The sequence below is a fragment of the Tenrec ecaudatus genome, chromosome 3 (assembly GCF_050624435.1).
Source record: "Tenrec ecaudatus isolate mTenEca1 chromosome 3, mTenEca1.hap1, whole genome shotgun sequence".
Taxonomy (NCBI): Eukaryota; Metazoa; Chordata; class Mammalia; order Afrosoricida; family Tenrecidae; genus Tenrec; species Tenrec ecaudatus.
The window spans coordinates 51,184,705-51,209,091 of NC_134532.1; the positions used below are offsets into that span (position 1 = coordinate 51,184,705).

The window sequence follows — 24,387 nt, forward strand, 5'->3', positions numbered from 1 at the left end:
TTAACACCACTTCCTTACCCCCCGCACCTCCCCCTATCCCAAGTGCCCACGGAATTCTCAGTCCTGTTGTTTTTCCTCCAGATAGTTCATCCAGCCTCTCTTATTTAGACAGACCTGTGGAGACACTAACATGCACGAAAACAAGACAGAGGAAAACAAAGCAACAGTTTACAACCAGACAACAAAACAACAAAAACAAACCACTGACAAAGAACAAAACAAAACACATCAAGAAAGAAGACCTTGTAGTTAGTTCAAGGATCATTTGTTGGACCTTAGGAGTGTTTTCCAATCCAGTCTGTTGAGGCACCACAACCTGGCCCCAAAGTCCACTTTCAGCATTCCCTGGGGACCTTGCCACTCCATTCCCTTGCTGTTCCACTGCACTCCACCACACTTTGCCTCGGTGTGGTGGAATCAGGTTAGGTGCAATTCGCACACTGTGTCTCCAGTGCTGTCCCCTGTATCACCCTTGGTCACTGAGGGGCATCATGTCTCATAGTGGGGCCAGCCATGTTGTTCTCTTTGTGGAGTGGCTGCTCTGAGACTGGAACTCTTTAGGGGAGTAGAAAGCCTCATCTTTCTCCCTTGGAGTGGCTGGGGATTTCAAATTTGCCATTTCAGACATTGCGTTTAGCAGCCCAACACATAACCCCTATACTCCACCATAGCTACAGAAAACAATAAAGAAACAAAATCCAACAACATTCATTGCCATTGGGTGCATAACAATCCTATCGAGAGAAAATACTGCGGCCTCCTGGGTTTCCAAGGCTATAACTCTTTGTAAAAATAAAATTGTGTTATGTTTACAGTGAAAGTTTACATAACCGATTAGATTTTCATTTAACAAATTCTCTACTTGTTTAGTGACATTAGTTAATTTTTCAATAAAAAGGAAAGCAGAAAATTAAAAAAAGAACAAATGAAAAACGTTTTAAGAGTAAAGACAAATGTTAAGATGTTAATTTTTAACCTAATCATATCTGCAACAATACACTTTCTGATGTACTGACGGTGAGCAGGGTTTAATCCTATCCCTGGTGAATGGTCCCAGGGGATTTAATGGAGGCTTATTCTCTGTGGAATCTCTGCCAATGCATTTTGAGTTTTTATACTCATCTAAGGCTATAACTCTTTATGGGAGAAGAAAGCCTCATCTTTCTCCAAAGGAGCGACTGGTGAATTCCAACTGCTGACCTTGCAGTTAATAGCCCAACACATAACCCATTATGCCACCAGAAGAGAGATTTGTATCTGGGTGCCTTCCAAATCAAGCACTACAATTATGCAAGGAGGATATTTTTTTCTGTACTGGAGCCAGGTCAAGTCAGAACCAGTGTGTCCATGGTTTGCAGCGAAGTCGGAGGAAGAAGAGGGTAGACTGTCTATAACTTCTCATAGCCCAGGGAAATGCTAGGCCTGGAAGGGGGCATGTGGCTCAACCATATTCAGAAAATCTGCACACTAACCTCCCCGGCTCAAATAATTACCAGCACCATGTCTCTGAATATCACCTGAAAGCAAAATAGTGAAAGCACCATTTCCATTTCATAATACTTTTATTAAAAGTAAAGTTCAATTCAGTGATGTGAAGAAGCTGGGAAAATTATCTTTTCATTTCTTTCTTTTTCTTTCCCTCCCTTTCCCCTTCTTCTCCACAGAACTGAGAGGCAGAAGGAATAAAGGCAGCATGGCACCAGCTGGAGGACACCGTGGGGTCAGGGTCACCATTAAACTCATGCTTCTCCAGTTTGGAGGGGCAACTGGATGTCCTCATTTGTGAATTTGCTTATTAATCTTTTTGAGTTAACAAGGTCATGGTAAAAAATGATTGTTGGCGTTTTTGTTAGGAACCTTCTAGTCCAGTCCAACTCATAGTGACTCAATGCATCAGTGCCGAGCTCTCTAGACCAATGGTTCTCAACCTGTGGGACCCTTGCACAGGGTGACTGTAACAAAATTACAGTTATGAAGCAGCAATGAGAATATTTTTATGGTTGTGGAGGTCACCACAACATGAGGAACTGTATGAAAGTGTTGTGGCATTAGGAAGTTTGAGAACCACTGCTCTAGGCTTTTCTATGCTGTAATCTTTACAAGAATGAGTTGCCTGGTTTTTCTTCCAAGAACAGAGCCACTGGTGGGTTCAAACCTTCAACCTTTTGGATAGCAGATGAGCACTTAACCATTGTGCCTCCAGGGCTCTTTGATAAACTCTATTAGAGGGTCTTAACCATTGCAACCCCATGGATCCTTTTTGGCCTCGTCCCTACTCCATACCCTTCCTCATTCACAATGATGTGATTTTTTTGGTTCTTTAATGCCTGATCCCTTCAACACCTCGTGATCACACATGCTGGTGTGCTTCTCCCACGTGGGCTTTGCTGTTTCTGAGCTAGATCGCGGATTGTTTATTTTCAAGCTTTTAAGGTGAGCATCACGGCATGCCAGTTCAACAGAACAAAGTGTTCTTGCAATTGAGGGAGAAAAGAAGTGGAGGTCCAATGTCCATCTGCTACCTTAATTCTAAACCTATCAATATTAACAAGGGTTTAGGAGGGAGGGGGTAGGGAGGGAGATAGAAAAACGAGGAGCTGATACCAAGGGCTCAATTAGAAAGGAAATGTGTTGAGAATGATGAGGTCAACAAATGCACAAATGTCCTAAACACAATGGAATGATGTATTGATTGTGATAAGGGTTGTACAAGCCCCCAATAAAATGATTTTAAAAAAGGGGGGGGACTGATTACAAGGATTTACATATAACCCCCTCCATGGAGTTGCACAACAGAAAAGTGGATGAAGGGAGATGTGGGCACTGTAAGACATGACAAAATAATTGATAAATGATCAAGGTTCCATGAAGCAGGGGAAAAAGTGAGGAGCTGATATAAAGGGAGTAAGGAGAAAGCAAATGTTTTGAGAATGATATCAAAAATGTACAAATGAGCGTGACACAATGTATGTACATATCGATAGTTATATGAGCCCTCAATAGAATGATTTTTATTTTTAAAAAAGGGAAAAGAGGAAGTTTCGGGGGGTGTGGGCGGTACATCTATTCCAAGCTATGCTGCTCCCTAAACTATGTGCTCAGATTAGTATTGGAAAATTCGTCTCTCCTCATGGATAAAGTCAAATGGAACCCCAAGGACTCTTTCCGGAGGGCCGCGTTCCACCGGAAGAAGGCAACGGTCACCGCCTCCCCACTTCCGGTCATATTTCTGTACCGCGTATGGAATTGTCCCTTTGCAACCACCGTAGCCACGCAACCTGTGTCCTTGCCTTCCCATTGGTTGGGGATTTTTACCGCCAAAGCGCAGGCGATTTCCTAGACCTGCGCTAATAAGCGCGGCCCAAACTAGGCTGCAGGGAGCCCGCAGACTCTTCGGTCAAGTGGGCGGCCGACAAGGAGGTCCCGGTGCCAGGTCTACCCGCCATGTTCTGTGAAAAGGCGACGGAGGTGGTCCCCGAACTGCACCACACACCAGAAGGGCAGCTGCCCGCCTTTAATATGACGGGCTGGACGGCAGAGGGCGGGATGGAGGTCCGGGGAGCTTGGCTGAAAGGGGCTGGAGCGTGAGCGGGATCTCCCCTGGGCTGCTCTTTTCGCGGTTTGCTTCAGATTCCCCTGAGGGTGTTAGCCAAGTTCCGGAAGGGAAAGTAACAGCATAACAAAAGGTTACTGTGGGAGAAAGAAGGAAGTTACTGTACAACTCAGCAATTGCGCTTCCTCAAAGTCTACTTCCTTCCGTTTTGCTTCATTTTTAGCTTTGTTGCTTTTCCTTTGCTTAGCCAAGTAAAAGGTTGCCTAATACGAACTAAAGTAAATTCGAATCCACCTCCATTCTGCCGAAGAAAGCTGGAAGCTTTCTGTTCTTTTAAAGATTGACAGCCTCAGAAACCCACAGAACCAGTCGTTTTTATTGGATCTAGCGTTTTATGCGCGTTAGTGTGCGCGCACGCACTCAGTGAGCAAAATGTGATGATGAAGTAGGCCTCTGGTGCCAGACTGAGATTCATACTCTGTTCGATCACTGTGGACTCAGGCTTTCTGTGCGTCCAGTGTTCTCACTAACAAAAATGGGCATGATGATGGTACAGAGCTCTTGGTGTAGTGAGGAACTGTACCTGACACACTCAGGGCTGAGTCCCTGTATGCTGTTTCTACAAGAAATAATAATAGTGCTAACAGTCGTATTGTTACTATTATGATTATTTGTCCACTACAATAACATGGAAGTAGGAATGATGTTCAGCACTTAGCTTGCAATTGTCTCTCCTCATAATTGTGTGAGATCTGAGCTGTCTCCCCCCACCTCAAACATGTGAATGGAGAATTGAAGTTAGGAGATTTGTCAGTGGTGATATAGCCAGTAAAGAGCAGAGCTAGAGCTTGAACCCTGGAAGTCTGGCTCAAGAGCCTGTACGTTTAAGCAGCGTAGTAAACAATCATAGGGCAGCAACTAGATAGATGTCAGTGAGAGGACCAAGAAACACAAGTGAATAGAATGCAATGTGGTGAGTGAAACTGGTGTTGCATAGATGGGAGCATAAAGAGAAATGCTACTGGGGGGTTGGGAGTGGGTGTTCGAGCCTTGTATGAAGTATTAGCCCTCACACAGGCAGGTGATAAACAATGGCTTAAGACTCATGATCACAACTGGAAAGGTTATGTATGGAGATGTCAATGGTGGGTTCTAGGATTAGAAAAACTTCGGCATTATTCCACAGGCATTTGGAATCAGGTAGAGGTTTTCAGGTAGGGGTGTGGCGGGATGTTTTTATATTTTGGAGTACTTATTGGCAGTAAAATGAGGCCTGGAGTTATGCATTGGGCTGCTAGCCTAATGGTCAGCAATTCAAACACACCAGCCATTCTAAGGGAGAAAGATAGCCGCTTCTGTAAAGATTTACAGCTGTGTAAACCATAGGGAGCAATTTTCTCCGTCCTATAGGGTCATTTAATCAAAATGTACTTAATGGAAGTGGTTTTGGTTATTGGCAATATGGAAAATGCATCAGAAGAGAAGAACTAATGGAGGCAGAGAGATGAGCTAGTGGTGAGAAATGTGGATGATTGAAACTCAATTCTACAGATATTGATAAATGAGTTTTTTAAGTGATTGAAGACTAGCAGGACTTGTAACTTTTAGAATTGTGGAGATGAAATGGGTAATAAATGACATCAAGAGTAAACAAGGCTATTCATCATCATCAAATATTTTCAACATATAATTGGCTACAGGGTTGGTTGAACCCAAGACTGTATTTTGGCTGAAAGAATATGTGATGTCACTTCTTTTCAAATGGTCAACTATCTTATTAACATTTATGAATTTTAGAATTAAAACATTTTATTTGTCTAAGTGAAAAATTTCTATCTGAAGGTAGATGGTAGGAAAAATTCCTTTGGCCTTTCTTTTCTTGCAGTACAAACCAAAACTGTGTCTTTGGGGGAAAAAATTGGGAGAAATATTTTAAAACTTGTATTTGTTGTTTTTGCAGTGAAAATGTGTACTTTCATGCTCGATTAAGCCTTTATTTTTGATATAGGTACATAAATAGCCAGAATTTATGCAATGGCTATGGATTTTAAATAAATTATATATATAAATTGAGGATAAATGTAGTACAGATAGACTTAGGGGATTAATTGAATGCATTGGGGAATCCATGGATATATATCAAAAGCAGTTTATATATTCCAGGAGGATGGACTCAGACAAACTCTGGAGGAGATGAAGGCTTTATATGAACAAAACCAATCCGATGTGTAAGTTTTCATAAGATTTTTTTTTGAGTTATCAGAGTTAAGAATTAATTAGAAATAATATTAGCTAGTTGATTTTGCATCATATTTGGTTTTTTTTTAATCTCTGTGCACCTGATTATATTCTAACTATGTAATTTAGCCCAGCTCTAAAGGACTTAATATTGCTTATTGTTATATCTGCATTTTGGGTGCTTTAATGCATATTTGTTGGTTGATTGATATGACGGAATTAGGATAGACCCAAATTGAGATACAAGTGAATAAAAGCACTAACAAAGTGGAATACATACATTTTACTTTTTAAAAAAATTAATAGATGTTTTAATGCATTGAGTAAAGAGAATAGACAATATATAGTAGGCAGTATAGACAATAGACAACATGATAACTACATGTTGGGCTGCTGACTGCAAGATCAGCTGTTTGGAACCATCAGCTACTCTGAGGAGGAAAGATGAAGCTTTCTACTCCTATAAAGTGACAGTCTTAAAAATCCAGAGGGGCAGTTCTACCCTGTCCTATGGGCAGAACTGCTTTGGGTGGAAATCAACTCACTGGCAGAGTTTGGTTTGAGTATCGGCGCAGTAGAGATTATTCATAGTTGGAGTGGAGTTTATACAGAACTAGTGCTGCAGAAAGCTCAAAAGGTTTCTAGATTTACAGATAGTAAAAGTTAAGCCTGGGATTTGGCACAGTGAAGAATTTGAGCTGTAAGACAAAGTAATAGTGCCCTGTGATTTGGTCAAAAAACAAACCAAGCTCACTGCCATTGAGTCAATGCCGACTCATAGTGACTCTATGGGACAGGATAGACTGCCTGTGTGGGTTTCTGAGCCTTTTTTAAAACAGTTTTATTGGTACTTAATCCACATATATCACACAATTCAATAGTTCAGTCATATCAAGAAGACTTACATAATCATTAACACAATCAATTCTTTAGAGATAAAATTACAAATAATGAGTAAGAAAGAAAAGACCACCTTGTCTTAGAACAAGCAAGAAATGCTCTCACCTAAACAGCAGTTGTCAACCTGTTGGTTACGACCCGTTGGGGGTCAAACAACCCTTTCACAGGAGTCACCTAAGACCTGAAAACACATTTCCAATGGTCTTAGGAACCAAGACACTGTTCCTCTAGCTGTCTCTAGGCAGGGCTGCCCATATGCAGATATGCCCACATACAAGTAACTGGCGTGAAAACTGTTACCCATGCTACACTATGCTTTACAACAAAATTAATTTCATTTGTAGTTAGAAATTAGTCTTTCACAATAGAAAATGTTTTTGTGATTAATCACTATGCTTTAATTATGTTCAAATTGTAACAATGAAAATACTTCCTGCTTATCAGGTTTTACATGACGATTCATAACAGTAGCAAAATTACAGTTATGAAGTAGCAACAAAAATAATTTTATGGTTGGGGGGGTCACCACAATATGAGGGACTGTAGTAAATGTATATTAGGAAGGTTGAAAACCACTGACCAAGAACAAGTTCAGGTTAGAAGGGAGGTCATCTGACCATGTATCCAGTTCATTCCAGCATAATCACACTTACAATGATCTCTATCTGATAGAAAAGCTGTTCGAGACACTTTCCTGTGACTAGAGGGGATCTGCTGGTGGCTTAATCTGACTAGATACTCTGCAGATGTGTTTGGGGCCCCCCTATCTTCTATAGCATTCTATAAATTGGGTCTTCAAAATTTGGGCTCTGATACTTTTCCCTTTGTCATTTTTGAATTTTGTTTTGCGTGCCTTTGGGTCACGCAAGCTGGTGTGCTTCTTCTTTGTGGACATAGTTCACTCCTCGTTTAGATGACTACTTGTTTGAATTTAAGACTCCACACACTATTCCGATTGATAGTGAGCACCATTTGTTTTCTTCACCACACTTAGCTGTAGCACCCTTATCTTCAGTGATCATTACATGAGGTGGGCAAGGCCATGTTATCCAAACTAACTGTCTTTGGATTGGGACTAAAGTTAAATTGGGGCCAGAATCCATCTGCTTGTCCCTGGGATATGCATAGCTCGGGTTTACTTTGACAGCCATACTATGACAAATTAATACCCTGTAAGACCAACTACCCCACCAACAGCAACAAAACAACTAGCAGACAATTAAAGACAAACACAAACAAAACAAGCAAATGAAAGGCAGGGAAAAAAACCCATAGAAACAGAAAAGTAACACATTGTCAATCATTCCCCCTGGAGTATAAGATGATTGCAGTGGCAACACCATCAAGTTTTCCGATGATATATCATTCTGCTGTAGGTTTGAGGAGTCTGCAAGTACAGTTCTAACTTGAGCCGAAACCCATGAGTTGTTGCTCCACACAGTTAGATCTCATATTCAGTTGAATTCTGTTTACCCTAAGCAGGGGGGATCGATGCCAGGGGAAACATCCTGGATCAATTCTTCCAAGTTTAAATCCCTGCCCAACAGATCAAAGCCAGTCATATCACTGAGAGGGGAGCATCAAGGTACTAAATATATGGTGATTCTGAGTCCCTTTTGATGGACTCCAACCAAATGGGGTTCCCCCCAAGGTCCAATGACCATCACTTCCACAGGTCCAGGGCAGCCACTCTGCTTCCTCTTCTATCTAAGCACCCCAGTCCTCAGTCCAAGGGTACAGGCACCTTTGAGGCCAGGCTCAGTTCATTCTGCTGGGCCTCTGTGTTAAGCGCTTGTGTAGCCCGAGTGATGCCATGCTGACCACAAGGTTTACCGTACCACAAGGTCAGCATCCAGTGACATCTTGGTGTTTAGTCCATGGCATGTTTTATTGAGCTTTGGCTAGAGACATATTTGTAGTGTTTACCCAGGAACATAAAATCTGGACCATTGTCCCTATAGGTTCCCTACAATCATTGTTTAGCACCCCTTCCCAATGTGAGGATATTTCTCCCCAATCACCTACCATGCTCGCCATCAGAACTATCAGTGATGTTCCTCTCCCCTGGCCTAAACTTGATTTCCTGGCAAGGTTCTTTCATTTCTGTGGGGATTTGCCCCAGCCTTGTCTTGGTGTAGACCCTCAGGTGGATGGTCTTATCCCATATCCCACCTCTTTGTGGAGTGACCCACTTTGGAGGATATTTTTGGTTTAAGGATTATTTTAGGACTTGGGTTTTTCCAGTTTACGTGGCTCTAGAAAGTCTAGAGTTCTTGGTAATTTGAAATTCAATTTTGAATTTTTCCCTTTTGATCAGCATTCGTTTATAGATTCCTTAATCAAAAAGTTCACACTATCAATAGAATTGCCATGTGCCCCTGGGGGTGATTGATAATGTTCTCTAATATAAAATTACAATGATGTCTCTTAAGATTAACCAGAGATGTACGTAAACCATAGATAACATGAATGGGATTTAGACTTGCATTTAATTCTAGCCCAATATGAGAATTAGTTCTGTGACTTGGCCCTTTTTGATGCTCACTGAAGATATGGATGCTATAGCAAAGTGTAGTAAAGAAATTTAGATGGTATGATTTTTAGAAAGAATGGCGCATGGGGGTCTTATTTTTAAACAAGCAGCCTTCTGAGTGAAATGTCACCTAAGTCCACATGGAAGAAGCACATCAGCCTTTGTGACCAGAGGAGTGTGAATAATTAAAACTCAAATATGAAGGAGGGAATAGTATTAGAGCTTAAATTGTGAACACCTGATTTGCAGAAGGATATGGATGACAGTGGAAATCCAAAATCATTTGCAAGTTCCACACAAGTGGTTTAAGATTCCGGTGAATCCTCTCTGACTCAGTTGAAGGATGTCAGTAGTCTTGCTATTAGACAGAGAGTGTTATAGAGATGATTACAATAAAGCATGATATCATTTGACCTCTGTTTTGACCCATTTTACTTCAGTAAAAACAAAGTGCAGGGGAAATATGTATGGATAAAGCTCTGTGAGTCCTTTCTGAGCATAGACAAGTGTTGTGGTTAGCCTTGCTGTTATGCAGAGTGCATTGGAAAGTGGATTATTGCAGATGCAATTCCTTTAAAATTTAGCACCATATCCATTGATCTCCTTTTTGACCCATTTTAAATTGATTTTAGTTTTTTATATTTTCTATCTTTTCAGTTGGGATACTTTTGTTTTACTTTGTTATTTTTAGTAGGTTTTTTGCTGTTTTTAAATGTTTTAGTGTATATGAAGTCTAGGGTAGGTATATCTATTGAGACAATATCTTGATTAATGGTTCCTGAGTTGTGGCCGGGGCGGTTTGAAGGAAGTGAGTACAATAATAACAGTGAGTACAAGAAGGAAGAAAATGTTCTAAATTCGATTGTGGTAATGATTGTACAACTCTTCTTAATATGATTGAACCATTTAATTATATAATTTGCGATGGACTTTTTAACAGTTTATTGGTATATAATTCACATATCGTTGTAGAATCATCACCATAATCAGGTTTAGATATTTTCTTCATTCTTGGACTCATTGTTATTAGCTCCCCATTTCCTCCCCACCTCCCCTGCCCTGCCCCAAGGAACCATGAATCCAGTTACTGCCTCTGATTCACCTATCTTGGATTTTATATACAGAAAAACAGTGAAAACAATAAAAACAACACTAACAAGACTATGAAAGTAAAACAAAAACCTCAGTCAAAAGAAAGCTACAAGTATCTTAAGAACTAGAACACATTTAGATGGCTCATAAGGGAGAGCAAATGGTGGGGTGCTGAGTTTGAACCTAACCGCATCCGCAGGAATCCACTGCGCTCTGCATTGCTAGTGAGGCCCTCCACCCCTCGTCCATGGTCACAGTGAGGCTCCAAGGGTTTGCTTCATGAGTATTTTCCCTTCACTTTATTTTTTTAATTGAAAAAGCTTTAAAATGGGTCCAAAGGAAAATCAAATAAGATATACTGCATTTTGATCTATGTCTGACATATTGATTTACAGTGTCTGATAATAGAGCTCTTCACAACCCTCAGCTATAACGAGAGGGAATTCACAAGAGGCTTGATCTCTTTGTGGACCCTCTAAATGGATTTTGGGCTTCCACTGACAACCATAGCCTTCTACAAACCAATTGTTCACAATTTAAGCTTTGATATCATTCCAGCCTTTAGATTTGGATTATGTTCACACAGGCTGATGTGATCCTTCCATGTGACACCCCACTTAGATGGCTTCTTGTTTGAAAACAAACCTTTAAAATCCCCAACACTATTTTTTCTAATAGCTGGGTACCATCTAGATTCTTCACCACATTTTGCTGTAGACTCATATCTTCAGTGATTTCTTCATGAGGGCAACCACCAAGCAGGACCATGTCATAAGAACTAGCTGTTCTTAGATTGGGACTAGAATTAAGTACAAGCCTAAAATCCACTCATGGTTTATAAATGACTGTGGTTCACCTAAGAGACATCATTGTCATTTTATGTTACAGAACATTATCAATTATCATCCCCTTGCTGACTCATGACAACTTTATAGGGCAGGGTAGAACTGTCCTGTGAGTCTCCCAGCCTGCACATCATCACAGGAGTAAAAGGCCTCATCCTTCCCCCACAGACTTGGCTGGTGACTTTAAACTGCTGATGTTTCACTTAGGAGTCTAATGTGTAGCCGGTACACTTTGATGGTGTCATTAGTTTAGCCAATGTTACAGAATTTAGAACATTGTCGAGAAAGGGAAATTATACAAGTATGGGCCAGCTGTGAACTGCAATACATGAATTGTTGACTTGTGTAAATTAAACCTTTAAGTGACTGAGCACTATTTACAGAAACAACAGGAGTTGGTGATAGGGCAAACGTTCCAATAATATTTACAACAGCAGAGCCACACCTGCCATAAAAAGCAAAGAAGCATTAAAACAGACTGGTAGTTCTGGGCCACTGTTCTTGGTGGCAAGAGATTGAAACCAAGTCCCATGCTGTGGTTGACTTCTTTCACTAGTTTAATGACATTGAGTCCCATCCATATTGTAGATTGTGCCAATTCTTCATTTCTCCGATTGGCTGAGTAACATCAGCAGCAGCAGTAGTGTGTACACATATATATCACATTTTCCTATTCATGGGCATTAGGTGGTTCTTATCTTCACCCATTGCAAATATTATAGCAAGGAATGTTGGTGTACAAGTCTGTTTGCATGTCTTTTCAAATCTGGGTGTAGTAGATCAGATTTTTGTTGAGCTGCGACACTACTACCTACATTAGCGATACCATTTTACATTCCTACCAGCAATGGATACAGGAACTTTTTTTTTTTTTGGTAGTGAGTTTGGTTAGGTTTATTTATTTTATTAAATCATTTTATTGGGGGCTTGTATAACTAACTCTTTGCACAATCCATAAATCCATCTATTATGTCAAGCACATTTGTTGCCATCATCATTCTCAAAACATTTTCTTTCTTCTTGAGTCTTTGGTATCCGCTCATATTTTACCCTTCTTCTCCCTCCCTCCCTACCTCACAAAACTTTGATAATTTATAAAAATTTTTTCATGTCTTACACTGTCCAATATCTCCCTTCACCCACTTTTCTGTTTTCCACCCCCAGGGAGGGGGTTATATGTGGATCATTGGTTCCTCTTTTCTCCCCCACCTTCCCCTTACCCTCCTGGTATTGCTGCACAAATTGATCTTGAAGGGTTTATCTGCCCTGTATTCCCTGTGTTTCCGGCTCTTATCTGTATCAGTGTACAGCCTCTGGTCTACCCGGATTTGTAAGGTAGAATTGAGATCATGATAATTGGGGGAGGAAGCATTAAAGAACTAGAGGAAAGTTGCGTGTTTCATCAGTGTTATACTGCACACTGACTGGCTCGTCTCCTCCCTGTGACCCTGCTGTAAAGGGATGTCTACTTGCCTACAGATGGACTTTGAGTCTCCACTCCGCACTCCCCCTCATTCACAATGATGATTTTTTTTGTTCTTTGATGACTGGTACCTGTTCCTATAGATACCTCGTGATCACACAGGTTAGTGTGCTTCATCCATGTGGGTCTCTATCTTCAAGCCTTTAAGATCCCAGAGGCCATATCTTTTGATAGCTGGTACCATCAGCTTTCTTTTTCACATTTGCTTATGCACCTGTTTTGTCTTCAGCAATCATGTAGAGAAGGTGAGCATCATAGAATGCCAATTTAATAGAACAAAGTGTTCTTGCATTGAGGGAGTATTTGAGTAGAGTCCCAATGTCCTTTAATACTAAACCTATAAATACATGCACATTAGATCTACTTCTCCATCATCATATATAAATATTGGCATGTACACACCTGTATTTAGACCTTTAAATACTCTTTGACTCCTAATTCTTTCCTCTATTTCCTTTTGCTTTCTTCTTGTCCCACTATCATGCTCAGTCTTCATTTGGATTTCAGTAATTCCTCTAGGTTATACTGCTCTTGATCAAGCCCTACCAGGCCTCCTGGCCATTGATTTTGAATCACTTATTGTTCCCTTGTCCCTAGGTTTGTTAACACCCACTTCCTTTCCCCCCACCCCCGCCTCCCCTGCTCCCATATCTCCCCAGAACCAGCAGTCCGTTGTTTTCTCCTTCAGATTGTTTATCCCGCCTATTTTTTCTAGATAGAATTGCAGAGATAATAATATGCACAAAAACAAGACAGAGCAAAACAAAGCAACAAAAGAAAACCAAAAAAAGACAAAAAAAAAAAAAGAAAAGCCTGTAAATAGTTCAAGGTCTGTTTGTTGACCTTTAGGAGTGTTTTCCAGTTGAGTCTGATGGGGTGGCACACTCTGGCCCCAAAGTCTATTTTTTGTACTCCCTCAAGACTTCTTTGCTCTGCTTCCTTTGCTGTTCTGTTGCATGGCTCTTAGTGTTTTGCCTCAGTGTGATGGGGTCAGATTGGGCACAGTTCCCACACTGTGTTTCCAGTGTTGTCCCCTGGTAGCACTATGGGTCAGTGAGGTACATCGTGTCTCATAGTGGACTGGCCATATGGTCCTCTCTGTGCTTTGACTTCTCTGAGTGGAAATATCGTCCTCAGGGCTTGGTGGGCCAGGATGTGTTCCACTTTGAACTACTTTCTTGTATTCATAACACTTGTAAATTCTTGTTTTAAATTTTTGTCCCCCATCTTCCTGATGTCCTTCTGAGAAAACAATCACTGTAAGCAATGTCTGGTTAAATTATATATCAAAAGAAATCTTTTTATTTACCCACCTATAAATGTGATTTTTTTTAGGACATTTGATGTATGTTTTTAAGTACTTGGTATTAGGTGTATTTGTGCTTAGTTTGTACAATGTAGACCATAATCTGGTACCCATAGAGTGACAGCAGATAGAAAAACCTAACAGCACAGGGTGTGCATTTTTCCTGTTTTCAGGGCCTAGTGCATTATGTGGAACAAAGCATGGTGGACCCTTTTTATATTCATCTAATTGCTTTAAAATGCTAAAGTAGATACTTACTCCTTTTGTTCTTCTGGTTTTAAAATGTGATCCATATCAAGTGTCTAAGAAGATATGCATTTTATAGGGTGAAACGACTTCCTCTGTATATGAAAAAACCCTAAAGTATAGTAAAAGATATAGATGGGGAAATAGCAAATATTTGTTGAATGAATAAACTGCTGACTCCATGTCCAGCTACAGTAGTGTGGTGAGGATTCGGAAGTGCTCCTAGAAGCGGAGTGCTCATACAATAGAAACATCATGTAAGACCACCTTCTTCGGGCCATGATGTCAGGTTTTCTCTGACCTCAGTGAACAAATAGGACACTTGTCTTTTGAAATAATAGAAAGCAATCAGTGTTCAAAACTGTACAATACCAAATGGTTAAAGGAGATTAAATTATTATAGTATCATTGCATTGACAAGTTAGTTAACTTGGCTTTTTCTTACTTTAATCTTGTAATGTGTAAATAAAAGTTCTGAAGTAGAAGCAGCACAATTTGCTTAGGTAAACTGTTACGTACAAATAGGTAAAAATGTGTACGTGTATCAGTCCTTTGAAAAATATCATGGAAAAATTAATTTTTTTGGTTCTGTAGTGCCAGGAACTGGATTTAATGGTTTCTTGTGGGGATTGTAGGGGTGGTTGGTGGGAAACAGGAAGCTAATAACAATGAGTACAAGAAATAAGAAAATGTTCTAAAATTGATTGTAGTGGTAATTGTACAGTTTTTTGTACAATTCTTAATAACTATTGAATTGTTTGATGTGAATTGTTACATGTCAATAAAACTTAAAAATTTTTGTTGTTCTGCAGTGTATTTATCCATTTTCTCTTTAATTCTCTTCCTAGTAATGAAGCAAAATCAGACGGAAGAAGCAATTTGATACCAACCATCAAATTTCGGCACTGTTCTTTGTTAAGAAATCGACGCTGCACTATTGCGTACTTGTAAGCTGCTGTGATTTTACTTGTAGTAGCAGGAAACAAAGAAGAGTTTTCCATGGGGTTTCTCAATTAAGTTTCTGGTTGATAGCAACAGATCTCAGATTTATTTATCTCTGTGGTTATGCATGGAGCCCTGGTAGCATGGTTACTTGTTGGGCTGTGATCTACATGGTCCACAGTTCAAAACCACTAGTAGTTCCGAGGGGAAAAGGCCGTGTTTCTATTCCTGTAAATAATTACAATCTCGGAAACCCACAGGGGTTTGCTATGAGTCAGCATTGGCTTGATGGAAGTGAGAGTGTTTTCAGTGTTTATGCGCTGGACTGTTAACCAGAAACAGCATTTCAAAACCACCAGCGGTTCTGCGGGGAAAAGATGAGGCTTTCTACTCTTAAAAAAGAGTTACAATCTCGGAAACTCACTGGTGCGCTTCTATCCTGTCCTTACAGTGTCAGTATGAGTCAAACAACTCCATGTGGCAGTGAGTTATTTCTTTTAAGCTTGATTTAATGTAAGCATTTTAATTTCGTTTTTCCAGTTTAAAATTTGTATTGTAAAAGATTGCACTATTCTTGAAAGCAGAGAGAATAATATAGTGAAGCTCCTGGAGTTGTCTTATAAATTTAACAATACATTTTCCATAATTTATGACATATGTATGTTAGGCTACTTAAAACTAAGTACTAAACATCAGATAACATTTTACCACTATATACTTTAGGATACATCTCTAAGACATAAGGGCCTTTCTGATCTTTTTCCACATTACTGCTGTGTCACCATCACAGTTACGACAATGAACAGTGCTAGGGGCATCAGCCCAGTTCCTATTCCCAATTTCTGGTAGTCCCAAAGATGTCTTCTTGGAGTAGATCTATTTGCATCAGAATCTTAAAAAAAAAAATCCACAAATGACAGTTTAGTTGATAAGATCCTTGAGTCCTTACTGATAGAACAATGTCTGATTTCCTGCTTGTTTGTATGCTAATACTCTCTCAATGTCCTAGGTATGACCGGTTACTGCGGATTCGTGCACTTAGGTGGGAATATGGCAGTGTGTTGCCTAATGCTTTACGATTTCACATGTCTGCTGAAGAAGTAAGTTAGCACTTTTTCAAGTTAATGATTTTGGGAAAATACTGAGATCCTGGCTTTTTTTTTCTACAATGATGTTTACTGGTATTTCTCTGTTTTCTGTAAATTTTCTATATTTTGTTTGTGAGAATGTGTAGAGGTAAATATAAACTACTAACTCAGCAGTTTGTATATATAATTTATTGACACATACTTTTTGAATTAAGCAACCATTCTTACCATACTTTTCTGAGTTATTCCTCACTAGCATAAGCTTACTACTCCAAGATTCCTAGCTAATCTTTTGAGTTGCTATCATTTGATCCATGATTTGATCACCTTTTCAGCAATAAGTTTTCAGCGTTTTTTAAGCAGTTAGTACTTACTGCGATAGGCATGGGAAGTATAAAACCAAACTCATTACTCTCAAGTCGATTGTGACTAAAACTGCCTCAGAGGTTTATAAGGCTATACATTATTTTTGTTTTGAACTGTCTTATTTGGCACATAATCCATATACACTATCAATCTTTATGGAAACCAACTGCCATATTTTTCTCTTACAGAGTAGCTAAGTGGATTCAAATTGCCAACCTTTCCATTACTAATGACAAATGTAGCAACTGCCACTGGGGTACCCTCCTGGAAGGGAGTAGTAGTAAGTAATTCTAGTGCTACAGGGAAAACTGACAAACAATAAAAAAAGGAGTTTCTTTTATTTATTAGTGATTCATCAGTGGAGTTGAAAAGCCGACATTATTCTTAGGAGATATGTAGTTTTCTAGTCAGCATGAATAAATATTCAGAATAAGATGAGTATTTGCCACTGAAGGTAGGGTGCTAGACCAGTATTTCAAGATAGAACATTAGAGTCAGAACACTTGGTTTCAACTCCTGACACTGCTTTCTAATCTTGGGCAAGTAACCTCATTGCTCTGTGTTCACTCCTTTATTTACAAAATGGGGTCATAGTGTGTCCTACTACAGCCTTGGTTCTCAACCTTCCTAATGCCACGACCCTTGAATAGAGTTCCCCATGTTGTGGTGATCCCCAATCTTAAAATCATTTTTGTTGCTACTTCATAACTGTAATTTTGCTACTGTTGTGAATTATAATGTAAACATCTGATATGTAGGATATATTTTTAGTTTACAAATTGAACATATTTAAAGCATAGTGATTAATCACAAAAATAGGTAATTATATCTTGTGAAATACTGATTTCTAATTATAAATAAATGAAATTTTGTCTTGAAGCATGGTGTAGCATGAGTAACAGTCTTTTTTTAATTTTTTTTTTAATTTTAACAATTTATTGGGGCTGATACAATTCTTTTCACAGTTCATACATATACATACATCAATTGTATAAAGCACATCTGTACAGTCTTTGCCCTAATCATTTTTTTCTCTTTTCTTCTTTTACATTTTATTAGGAACTCAAACAACTCTTACCACAATCCATACATATACATACATCAATTGTATAAAGCACATACATACATTCCCTGCCCCAATCATTCTCAAGGAATTTGCTCTCCACTTAAGCCCCTTGCATCAGGTCCTCTTTTTTTTCCCCCTCCCTCCCCTTTCCCCCCCTCCCTCATATGCCCTTGGTAATTTATACCTCGTTATTTTGTCATATCTTGCCCTATCCGGGGTCTCCCTTCCCCCCTTCTCTGCTGTCCCTCTCCCAGGGAAGAGGTCACATGTGGATCCTTGTAATCAGTTCCCCCTTTCCAACCCACTCACCCTCCACTCTCCCAGCATCGTCCCTCACACCCTTGGTCCTGAAGGTATCATCCACCCTGGATTCCCTGTACCTCCAACCCTCATATGTACCAGTGTACAGCCTCTGTCCTATCCAGCCCTGCAAGGTAGAATACAGATCATGGTAGTTCGGGGGAGGAAGCATCCAGGATCTGGGGGAAAGCTGTGTTCTTCATCGATACTACCTCACACCCTAATTAACCCATCTCCTCTCCTAAAACCCTCTATGAGGGGATCTCCATTGGCCGACACTTGGGCCTTGGGTCTCCACTCTGCACTTCCCCCTTCATTTAATATAATATATATATATACACATACATATATACATATACACATATATACACATACATACACACACTTATATTTTTTTTTTTGCATGATGCCTTATATCTGGTCCCTTGGGCACCTCGTGATCGCACTGGCCGGTGTGCTTCTTCCATGTGGGCTTATTTGCTTCTGAGCGAGATGGCCGCTTGTTCACCTTCAAGCCTTTAAGACCCCAGACACTATCTCTTTTGATAGCCGGGCACCATCAGCTTTCTTCACCACATTTGCTTGTGCACCCATTTGTCTTCAGCGATCCTATCATGGAGGTGTGCAGTCAATGATATGATTTTTTGTTCTTTGATGCCTGGTAACTGATCCCTTTGGGACCACTCGATCACACAGGCTGGTGTGTTCTTCCATGTGGACTTTGTTGCTTCTGAGCTAGATGGCCGCTTGTTTATCTTCAAGCCTTTAAGACCCCAGTCACTATCTCTTTTGATAGCCAGGCACCATAAGCTTTCTTCACCACATTTACTTGTTCACCCACTTTGGCTCCAGCCGTTGTGTCGGGAAAGTGAGCATCATAGAGTTCCAATTTAATAAAAGAAGGTATTCATGCATAGAGGGAGTGTTTGAGTAGAGGCCCAAGGTCCTTCCGCCACCTTAATACTTGACCTATAAATATAGACACAAAGATCTATTTCCCCAACCTCCTATATATATTTGCATGTACATGTCTTTGTCTAGACCTCCATGAATGCCCTTTGACTCCTAGCTCGTTCCTCCATCTCCCTTGTCCTTCCTCCTGCCCTACTACCACGCTTCATCGCCACCTGGGCTAGAGTATACCTCTTCTCTAAGCAACCTTACCCTTGATCATTTCCCACCAGGCCTGCCACTCCCCCTTCTCTACCATTTGGGGTCCCATGTTTTTCCCTTGTCCCTGGGTTTGTTAACACCACTTCCTTATCCCCCCCTACCCCCCAACCCCAAGTCCCCCCAGAACTGTCGGTCCCGTTGTTTTTCATCCAGATAGTTCATCCAGCCTGTCCTATTCAGACAGATCTGTGGAGTCACTAACATGCACGAAAACTAGACAGAGGAACACATAGCAACAGTATACAACCAGACAACAAAAGAAACCACTGAAAAAGAACAGAACAAAACAGTTCACAAGAGAAAAGCTTGTAGTTAGTTCAGGGATCGTTTGCTGGCCCTTAGGAGCGTTTTCCAGTGCAGTCTGTTGGGGCACCATGCCCTGGCCCCAAAGTCCACTTTCAGCATTCCCTGGGGACCTTGCCACTCCATTCCCTTGCTGTTCCGCTGCACTCCCCCTGTGATTTGCCTCGGTGTGGTGGGATCAGGTCAGGTGCAATTCCCACACTGTGTCTCCGGTGCTGTCCCCTGTATCGCCCTTAGTCACTGAGGGGCATCATGTCTCATAGTAGGGCCAGCCATGTTGTTCTCTCTGTGGACTGGCTGCTCTACTCAGGAACATCATCATCACGGCCTGGTGGGCCAGGCTGTGCTCCACTCTCTCCTCCTGCCCCTTCATCTGCTCCCGTGTGCTCTGATCAAATATGTCCATCTCCCATAGCTGCAGAGTCAATGTCGTCCTTTGGAACAAATTCTTTTCGGGGGAGGGGCAGGAATCCACTTAATTTATGGTGCTGGGGCCAGCCTCCCAGACCTCTCCACCGGTTCCCTCCTCCACGCCGGGATATTGCATTCACACCTTGCGACACTGGGTTGAAGTCTGGTCCCACTTTCCCTGTGGAGATATAAACCATACCCTCCCCTTGGGTGGATTAATGCCCCATTTCTGTCATGCTGATTGTACTTACCTCAGGGGACTCATGTTGTACCTGTCCCTTTGGGTCTGGCTTACCTCGCTTAACATAATTCCTTCCAGCTCTTCCCATGAAATAACGTGTTTCATGTGCTCATCGGTGCTTTTCAGTGCTGCATAATACTCCATTGTGTGTATGTGCCAAAGTTTGCTAATCCACTCGTCTATCGATGGAAACTTAGGCTGTTTCCAAGTCTTTGCTATTGTGAATTGTGCCGCAATAAACATTGGAGCGCGTATGACTGGTCGTGTTTTATTTGCTGCTTCAACCGGGTATCTGCCCAGTAGAGGGATGGCTGGGTCGTAAGGTAGATCAATTTCCATTTTCTTTAGGTATCGCCAGATTGCTTTCCACAGTGTCTGTACAAATCTGCACGACCACCAGCAGTGGAGGAGGGTTCCTACTTCACCACAGCCCCTCCAACACTTGTTGCTCTCTGATTTACTGATCTGGGCTAGCCTCAGGGGTGTTAGGTGGTATCTCATGGTTGTTTTGATTTGCATTTCTCTTATGGCAAGGGACTTCGAGCACTTTCTCATATATTTATTGGCCATATTGATCTCCTGTCTAGTGAAAGTTCTTCTCATTTCTTTTGCCCACTTCCTTAGGGGGTTAACTGTTTTCCTCTTTTTGCAGGTCATGATGGTGTTGTAGATTTTAGTAATGAGCCCTTTGTCTGACGTGTCATTACTAAAAATCTTCTCCCAGTCTGTGGGTTGCCTTGTTACCCTCTTGACAAAGTCTTTCGAGGTGCACAGGTGTTTTATTCTTATTAGATCCCATTTGTCGATTTCCAGATCACCTGTGTGTGTCCCCTTCCCTGTTGCAGTGAGCCTATGTGCTCCCTGGGCCAGTGCTCTGAGATTAGTCCTGATTCCCTCCTTAATGGTCCTGATGGTTTGGGGTTTGACTTCTAGATCTGTGATCCACCTTGAGTGTATTCTTGTGCATGGGGTGAGGTAGACGTCTTGTTTCAACTTTCTACATGTGGATATCCATTGTTTCCAGCACCACTTATTAAAGAGGGCATCTGCTTCCCACTTGACGTTTTTGGGACCCTTGTCGAAGATCAGTTGTCTATATGCTGATGATTTTACTCCTGGGCTTTCTATTCTTTTCCACTTGTCTGAGTGTCTATCATTGTGCCAGTACCATGCTGTTTTGACCACTGTAGCTGTGTAGTAGGCATTAAAATCAGGTAGGGCGAGTCCTCCAATTGTGTCCTTCTTCTTGAGGAGTTCTCTGCTAATTCTGGGTTTCTACCCTCTCCGTATGAAGTTGGTGGTCAGTTTTTCCAATTCTTTGAAGAAGGTTGATGGTAATTGGATTGGTATAGCATTGAACTTGTAGAGTGCTTTAGGAAGAACTGTCATCTTTACTATGTTCAGCCTACCTAACCATGAGCAGGGGAGCTTCATCCATTTGTGAAGGTCACTTTTGGTTTCCTGTAATAGGGTCGCCTCTATGAGGGGATCTCCATTGGCCGACACTTGGGCCTTGGGTCTCCACTCTGCACTTCCCCCTTCATTTAATATGGTATATATATACATATACATATACACATATATACACATACATACACACACTTATATCGTTTGGTTTTTTTTTGCATGATGCCTTATACCTGGTCCCTTGGCACCTCGTGATCGCACTGGCCGGTGTGCTTCTTCCATGTGGGTAAGCCACGTTTTTCAGCACATTTTAATGTAATTTTTGTGGTAAAATTAGGTGCTTCGGCAGATATTCAGGTCATATACTTGAGTATATACAGTAATGGAACTTAGAATGTAGGGATTTAGGAAAATTGAGAGTTGTAAAAAATGAAATGGAAGACAGAAATAGATATTCCTGGTGTTAGTGAACCAAAATGGACTAGCATTGGCCATTCTGAATCTAAATGTAGCTTGCTGAGAATGATAGATTCAAGAGGAATAGTGTTTCATGCATTGTCAAAAAGATCTAGAGTATAATGCTGTCTGTGATGCAAAATCTATCCTCATATAAGGATTATTCAAATTTACATACCAAAATACTTTCATTCTTGAACTCTTTGATATCAGCTTGTTTGTCCCTTCCGTACCCTACTCCACAGGGACCCTCATTATTATATGTTTTTATTGTTATTTTCCATATCTTACACCACTAGATGTAACTGTTCACCTTCAACTGTTGTCTTTTCCCCTCAAATGGAGTTGTACAGTCATCATTGCAATCATCTCCACCATGGCACTCCCCTCCCCCATCCTAGACCCTCAGGGAACCATTACACCCTACTGTTTCTGAAGGTTTATCTAGCTTGGCTCTCATGCATCCAGCTGTCTTAGTTATACAAATGAACACATGCAGGTCTAACAAGATGAATGAGGTAAAACACAGACCATAGTAGTAAGGAGAGGAGGTAAGAGAACTAGAGGGTAGTGATGTGTTTGATTACTGCTATACCGCTACCTAGAATTATCTTCCCTTCCTTGTGGGCCTTTGGGAAGGGACTGCCCAAATATCTTACAGGTGGGTTTGGGGTCTCCATGGTGTCCACCCTCCTTCATGTCAATTAGATTATTTGTTTTTTGAACTTCTGCTTCCTATTCCCATGGATACATCATGATCACCCCGGGCTGTATCCCTTGGATACATCATGATCACCCCGGGCTGCTATACTTCTTCCATTTGGGCTTTGTTGATTCTCTGCTAGATGACCACTTCAAGCCGTTAGTACCTCAGATACTATATCTCTTAATAGCTGTTCACCATCAGCTTTCTTCATCACATTTGCTTATGCACCCATGTAGCCTTCAGTGATCGTGTTGAGAAGGTCAGTGTGATACAGTAACACATTATTAGAGCAATCTGTTCTTGTCCTGAGGCAAGATTAACAAGAGACCAAAAGCCCACCTGCTTCCTCCTTTTATTTAGATGTGTATGTGTTTGCACGCGCGCACATTGACAAACACACCTATCTTTACAACTTTATGAATTACGTACATACATATACATATATGTATACCTATATATAATTTCTACTTTCTTCTCTTTCCTCTTTTTCTTAACTCCTGCCCAAGTGTCATGTTTACCCATCATTCACCTCTCAGAAATTCCTCTCGGATACGTTTCATTTGATCAAAGAGAACTAGGGACACTGCACCCTCCTCCCTATCAATTTTAGAACCCTCCCTGTTCCCCTGTCCCAGTCGTTATTGACTCACCACTGACACCCCCGTTTTGTCCCATCAGTGTCTCTTTGGGATTGTTTCCCTTCCCTATCTTGTATAGACAGACTCCATATTGAAAGGGAAAAACACAAAAAAAGAAAGACCATCCAAATAGTTCCAAGTCTAACTGATAATCTGTCCCAGAGTAGATAACTATCTCTCGTTAAGTAGCAAGCAGGACGTCTTTTAATCCATTGGTCCAGTCCCCTTTTCTTCCTGGGTTTCATATCCTGGGACGCACTTACCTAACAGCACTTAGACTCTTTTAGTCCTCAGACTTCCTGACCAGAAGGCGTACCTCCTACAAGTTCCCATTGCACTTCCTGCAGTCAGGGATGGAGTGGTCTAATGAGCCCACTCCCACCCCCTCCTTAAACCTTTAGACTTTCAGTGTGGCTCCCTTGTGAGTAACCCCAACCAGTTCAGATGAGCTGCCATGCACTGACACCTCCCCCCCCAGCCCCCAAGTAAGAAGTCGATAATCGAGATTCCTCAAGGACTTGGTGGCTTTGGTCGCATCGGTGGTCTGTTGCACTCACCTCTGGGTTTGCGCCCATGTGGGTGGGTCAGAGCAGCCACTCTCCCCGAACTGCATCCTTAGTTGCCTGTATGCTGATGATTTTCATTTCTGGATTATCTGTTCCTATCCATTGGTCTGTGTATCTATCATTATACCAGTGCGTGCTGTTTTGACAACTGTGGCTGTATAAATAAGTTTAAAAGTCAGATAATGCAAGCCCTCCCTCTTTGTTCTGTTTCTAGAGGAGTTCTTTGCCAATTCTGAGCTTCTTCTTTTTCCATATGTAGTTGGTAGTTACCTTTTCTATTTCTTTCACAAAAAATGACGTTGGTATTTGTATTGGGATTGTATTAAACTTAAATAGGGCTTCAGGTAGGATCGACAACTTTACAATATTGCATCTTCTGATCCACGAGCATGGGATATTCTTCCCTTTGTGAAGGTACATTTTGGTTTCTTGTAATAATGTTCTGTATTTTTCCTTGTACAGATCTTTTGGGGGTTTTCTGTTTTGGGTTAGGTATATTCCTATAGATATCTCAGTTTATGCTAGGCT

General features: G+C 41.0%; 1 protein-coding gene across 1 annotated transcript in view; it reads right to left on the minus strand.

The window, feature by feature from the left end:
- Positions 1-23,868, minus strand: part of LOC142442268 (ninein-like protein) — a 102,279-nt gene extending 78,411 nt beyond the window's left edge. The window contains exon 1 of the mRNA XM_075543523.1: positions 23,851-23,868. Coding sequence (XP_075399638.1) covers positions 23,851-23,868 — 18 coding nt within the window. The remainder of the gene's footprint in view (positions 1-23,850) is intronic.
- Positions 23,869-24,387: the final 519 nt, after the last annotated feature.